This window comes from Bos mutus, chromosome 14 (genome assembly GCF_027580195.1).
Source record: "Bos mutus isolate GX-2022 chromosome 14, NWIPB_WYAK_1.1, whole genome shotgun sequence".
Lineage (NCBI taxonomy): Eukaryota > Metazoa > Chordata > Mammalia > Artiodactyla > Bovidae > Bos > Bos mutus.
In genome coordinates, this window is record NC_091630.1 from 54,679,461 (window position 1) to 54,685,755 (window position 6,295).

General features: G+C 49.8%; 1 protein-coding gene across 2 annotated transcripts in view; it reads right to left on the reverse strand.

The window, feature by feature from the left end:
- Positions 1 to 3,558, reverse strand: part of NKAIN3 (sodium/potassium transporting ATPase interacting 3) — a 564,286-nt gene extending 560,728 nt beyond the window's left edge. The window contains exon 1 of one of the 2 annotated variants that reach the window (XM_070382343.1): positions 1,147 to 3,558. In XM_070382343.1, the coding sequence (XP_070238444.1) occupies positions 1,147 to 1,200 (54 nt within the window). In that variant the 5' untranslated portion in view covers positions 1,201 to 3,558. The remainder of the gene's footprint in view (positions 1 to 1,146) is intronic. The other variant, XM_070382342.1, reaches the window with a different exon arrangement.
- Positions 3,559 to 6,295: the final 2,737 nt, after the last annotated feature.

Below are 6,295 nucleotides of genomic sequence, written 5' to 3' on the forward strand. Positions count from 1 at the left end.
GAAGGAATGTTCCAGAGATTTAAGGCAAAGGAGTCACTGATTTCAGATCTATAAATATATAAATTATGCACACATTATGTAAACAATGAAGAGAACCTCTAAAGTGAGGGTTTAATGGGAGAGTCAAACACTGAGGCAAGGGAAAAGTGAAACCTCTTAAAACATTCATGGGTACAAGGACTAACTATTAAAGAAAGAGCATTATTTTATCCCTCAGTAAACGAGTCTTGCAAGGGTTGACCTTATGCAGTCAAGCTCACCAAAAACCTTTTTCCTTCTGATAGTCAAAACAGGCTAGCTAATGTTGGTGACTTTGAAAAACAACACTTGGAAGAAAGCTTGACATAGCATCTAAAGAGTCTGTCGTTAAGTGTAATAAAAGGGAGATGTCTATGAATCTCTCACACATAGAAGTCTCACACATCGGTCTGTGGCCTTGACCTCGAGCGACTATGCAAGAGACCACAGGGCCAGTCTAGGTCCCAACAGGACATATGTCAAGAGAAGTGTTCGTCCCACACTGAAAGCCCTTTCACTCTCCGCTCTGGTCCCCAACTTCCCACTCCACGCACTCCCTGGCAAGCCACCACGCCTTCTGTCCCACAAGACAGCTGTCAGTCTGTCGCTGTCTGAACACGCCACATTTCAACAAAATCTACAGAGAAATTGGAAGGTTGGAGGCTGAAACCTGTTTCAAAACACACACAGCGCGACCTCCTATCCTTCCTGGAGATCCAAGCCTCCTCAAACACCCGCTTTCAACCACGTTTAAGGTACGAATATCTCACTCTTAACTAAGACTTGGGGATGGGGGCGCGACCCCGTCTCCCCAAGACTGGGCATTCCCACGCACCTTCTGATGACACCACGTTACTTGAAACCATCCCGAGAAGAAAGAGCCCCCAAGCCCCCGTGAAACTTCAGCTGGAAGGCGGAGGGGCTAAAGCCCGCTGGTCAGCCCAGGGGCGGAGGAGTCGCTCACTCCCCCGGGCGCCCCGGGGCAGTAGCCCCTGGACCGCGTGGCGACGCCGGGCGCCCGGGGCCCCGGGGAGACCGCGCCCTCGCGCAGGGCAGGGCCACAGGGCGATTGCCCGCGGCTGGCCGGAAGGGCGAGGGCCGACGGAGGGAGCCGGGGCAGAAACTCACCAGCTGCAGCGCGCAGAGGCCGATGAGCGAGCAGCGCCCGGTGCAGCAGCCCATGGTGCTCGCGGCGTCCGAGCGGCGCGCGCCGCCTGAGGTCCGCGTCGTCCGGCGCCGCCGCCTCCCGACTCCGGAGCGGCCCCCTCTCGGCGCTCGCTCGCCCGGCCCCGGCTTGCGCGCCCCGCGGCCGCCGCTCTCCGCTCCCGGGGCCGGGCTCGCGCGCCGCCTTTGTTAGTTTCCCGGGCGGGCAGAGGTCAGTGCGGCGCGCACGACCCGAGCGTCTGGCTGGGGTCCCTGCGGCCCGCGGGGCAGGTCTGCTTCTTGGGGAGGGGGAGCCGGGCGAGCGGGGTGGGGGCGGACCGGAGGGAGGGAGGCTACAGATGGTGAGTGGGTGGAAGTATGTTTAGGGGAGGGGAGTGTGTGTGGGGGAGTGGGCGTCTGAAAAGTGGAGTGGGCTGTGTGTGCGCGCGTGTGTATGTCGGTGTGTGCTTGTGTGTGTGTCTGTGCGCGCGCGCTCGTGTGTGTTTGTGTGTGTGTGTGTGTGTATGTGTGTGTGGCGGAGGGGATGAATGAAAGGGAGTGGCGGGGGGAGGATCGGCCTGTCTAGTTAGGAGTCTGGAGAGAGGAAGAGAGAAAGAGAAAGAGAATGAATATGAATGAGCGTGAACGGGGGCGACGGCTGGTGCGGGAGACCCTCGGCGCGGTTGGAACTGGGGAGACCCGGGCGGGGCTTTCTGGCCCGGGGCTGTGCTGGATGTTGGGAAGGTGGTCCAGGGATGTACGAAGCAGGGAGCCGGGTTTGACTTTGATGCCCGGAGGTGGAGAGGGTGGGAGTTGAGACCTCTCTGTGGAAGACGATCCCGGAGGCGAGAAGCCGAGCGCAGCGCCAGGCCGAGCTCCAAGACGCGGGCTGCCGGCTCGGGCGCGTCCACTCGGCCGGCCCTGGGCGTGGGGCTCCGGGATCTCGGGGCCAGGGTCGCCCCCGGCCGCTGCGATCGGCTACCCCGGAGGCCGCCCCTGCTGGAGTCTCCGGGACGAGTTGACCGAGTTGGATCCGGCAGAGGCGATGCGGCGGCAAAGAGATGCGCTGGTACGGAGCGCGGGGAGAGAGTCGGAACCGCGAGGAGACCCGGCGTAGGTTTCTCAACTAAAAGGATGTTAGAAATTGTCACCAGGCGTGAAAGATAAGGACGCGTGGATTTTCTAGGAATGAGAATGTTTCCGGCTTGAAGATAAATATGATTTCTTCCCAGAGATAATTAAATTGTTTGAAAGGAGCTTGGAAATAAGCCCTGATCCCGGATAGTTAAGATCCAGGACTAACTCTCCAAGAACACCAAGGAGGCTCTGTTGCTCGCTCGCTCTCCCCTAGTAGGTTAAAGGCGAGGAGTTCTGCGGAAGATTCAGTTTCTTCAGGCTCAGTGTCAGTTTTCACGCGCACTTTTGCTATCTGGTGAAAGAACGCACGGAGCTTGCGCACCTGGAAGAGCAGAACAAGCCTCCTGGCCGATCGTCTCCAAAGAGGCTCTGCGGAACTTGGCACAGAAACCCCATCCTAATCCAGTGCTGCCCTCCTGGGTCCTTAGTGGTAGGTTAATGAGAGGAGAAAGATCTCTGCGTTTTTAAAAATTCACTCCATACAGGGAAACTGCTCATGCCTTCAGGCATTACAGGGAGTTGTGGTTTTATTTGTCTTGAAATTAACTGGCTCTTGCTGAACCGTTCCTTCAGGACTGATGTTTGTAACTTAAAACATAGTTCCCAGGAAAATCGCTGCATGGTGGCTCTGAAATGGTAGTAGGGACACACGAATAACCTGAGGATTTGGGTCAAGGAGAGGATAAAGCACATTTGTTGTTAGGTTGCACCTCTGTCCATTGTCTCGGAGAAGGGGGTTAATAGAGTCAGAAGCTTAAAAAAACCCAAAACCAACATTTAAGACATTCGAGATCAAGGATTATGAGGACATGCTGCTTCTAAGCACAATAAACAGCCATCACCTTTCGTGATGAATGAAACCAACAGGAAAGAATAGGCACTGACAGATAGGTACGTTAGCATACAAGAAGTGATGGCGCAGAAATTCCAGACTACTGACCCCTCTAAAACTGAAGGAGGCAGCCAAAGAGAAAGGGCATGAACTACCTGCAACTTCCAGAAATTATCATAGCCTCTTCACCATCAGGGATTTCGATGAATGATGATAATAAACATAATGGTCCTTCCTTCCCTCCACATTTACATACGTTCACCCAAATATCCTTTTTTTCATCACTTTATTTTTCAAGAAGTACCAAATGTGCAGCTAAGATGAACTGGATCCTTGCCAGGCACCAGGCTAAGTGCTTTACATATATTCATTTATTCCATCCTCACAACAACCTATGAAGTACGTGCCATGAGCCTCCCCAGTGAAGAGATGTGAACTGGGAACAGGCATCCAGTGGTTACTGAATGGATGAAGAGAAAGGGAAAGCCAGGTCATCTGACTCAAGAGCTCCTGGATTTACACATTCACTGCGCTGCCTTTGAATCTTAGGACACGAGTGACACCTGCAGAGGAGCTAACTGTTTGCTGGGAAGGAGACATAATCATTTGCATTGGCCCCACCTCCAGAGCCAGTGGCACCATCCTGGTGTGATTCCAGGGGACCAGGGTGGTCCTCCTGCACCTTTTCCCTTCCCACTGCCCCATTTACCGACGGAACCAGATTAGAGTCTTCCTTGTAATAATTTAAGACAGTTGCAAAATGGTTTTGGCTTTGAAAGAGAGGAAGAGAGAAGACACAGAGATAGCACAACGCTAGGGAGAAGTCTAGAAAGTGTGTGAGACTACCTGCTTGTCACTGCGGCCTCTCATCTTTGTTTTCTAAAGTGATTTGCATCATGAGCTAAAAATCGTCCTCGCCCCCTTCTTTGTTTTGTTTCTTCCTCAGTGTCACCCTCAAGTATTTCTTTCTTATTTCTTTTGCCAATTGCTTATGTCAAAAGCGATGCTCGCTGCCAGGTTTGCAAAGCCAAGTGATACATTCTGTCCCTTCCCTTCTAGGGCTTGGAGGTGGAAAGGGAGAGCAGATGGGTCAGGGAAGCTGAGCCCACCTGGGACTGAGCACTGTCATCAAGTTTTCTCCCTCAATGAGGGATGCTAAGGGAATGCTCTGATCTCTTGGGGAGGGGAGAGGCGAAGAGAGTAGAAAGTGACTGAACAATGGAAAAGGTTGGGGCCTAGGGAGGATTTTGGAAAACCTGATGGAGAAAGAAATTATAATCTACAGAACAGCCTGTACCACTTCCTCACTGTAGAATCTCAGACAAGTCACTTTGCTTCCTTGTTTTCCTGTGTAAAGTCAGCGTGATGTGACTTGCCCTGTAGGACTAAGCCTGACATTTGTTCTTCATCCTCCACCTACCTGTGTCTGGCTCCCTCGCTTCATGCAGATCTTAGCCTCATGTCACATCCTACAAGGCCTTCGCTGACCACACTCTGATGTAACACCCTAGCCAGCCTATTGTATTTTCTATTAAAACAGTGATTTGTTTATGATTTCCCATCTCCCCCACTCAAAAGCAATGCTATTTCTCCAGTGCTTACAATAGTTGAATTTATTATTTCTTGAATGAAAAATATAACCTGTGCACATTTTTAGCATAATATTTCTCACACAGTAGGATATATATGTATACACACATGTATGCTGCTAAGTCACTTCAGTCGTGTCCAACTCTGTGTGACCCCATAGACAGGAGCCCACCAGGCTCTCCCGGCCCTGGGATTCTCCAGGCAAGAACACTGGAGTGGGTCGCCATTTCCTTCTCCAATGCATGAAAGTGAAAAGTGAAAGTGAAGTCGCTCAGTCGTGTCCGACCCTCAGCAACCCCATAGACTGCAGCCTTCCAGGCTCCTCCGTCCATGGGATTTTCCAGGCAAGAGTACTGGAGTGGGGTGCCATTGCCTTTAGAGCACAGTAAATACCTGTATTATACATATACGTATAAACATGCACACATACCCTAATGACACTCAAATCTATGTTTTTGTCTTTAGTCTATCTTTTCTATTTCTCAGTTTCTTGGTAAAATTCCTTTTGAGAAACTCAAGTCCTGCTCCCCTTAAAGTTGAGAGAGAAGCAAATTATTTACACATGGGGAGAGTAACATACCTGGGTTAAGAGAGCACCCCTAGAGAACAGATCCAAAAGTGCAGATTTTCAGACTGCATAATAGAGTCCACAGGTCTTTCAAATACTAGGATTTGAGACACCAGCTTGTAGGAACTAAAGTTCCTCCTTAATCATTTCACTGCTTGTTTTTCTTTTTTCTTTCTTTTTTTTTTTTTTTTTTTTTTGAAGCCTTCCTGTTTGGCACTTTCGTTTGCATGAAATGGTGTTCAGACTGATAAGTGTTTTCCTATCTCCACTGAGAAAAGTTCCTAAACATGCCACTAAATAAGTGTCTTTTCCTGCTTGATTTGGGTGGGGGTGGGGCCCTCCTTGGCACAAGAAAATTAAAATCCTCCACACCTCCTGCTGCCACTGACTAAACTTCATGGATATCTGACAGATATTGAAAGGACAGCATGGCTGCTTGGTGGGAGCAAAGATAATGTTCACACTAGAGTGAAACTGGAGACCTACATGTGGAACGTGTGAAGCACGGTCGTGAAGACTGCGGTACATTAGTGTGCTGTCCAATGCCTGTTGAGGCCACAATCAATTCTAGTTAGAATTGATTCACTTGTTATGCATAGCAAGGAATGCCCCAGTATGCTGGGGACACCAGAGAGATGGCAGTTATAATTTCAATAGTTCCTTACTCCCTACAAAGAGAGATCCTTCTTGCTATAAGCACTTTACATCAAAGCTTTAAAAGTGACCCACCCTCAAGGGGCTGTTTTATTAGGAAGTAAAGTGAGAAAGAAGTGGCAGATGGATAGGGTGTGTGGAAGTGTTTTTAAGAACACCAGAAAGGCTTGAGGATGCGAGAATTACAAAAGGAGAAAGAATAAGAAAATTTCTTTGAAGCATTTTGCTTCAAGAACTGTTAGTAATAAGTAGTTTAAAAATTTGAAAAGGATGATTTGGGTTAAAAACTAAGCCTCAATTAATATTTACCTATCATACGCTTTATTGGTCTAACAGCACTGATTCTGTGCTTA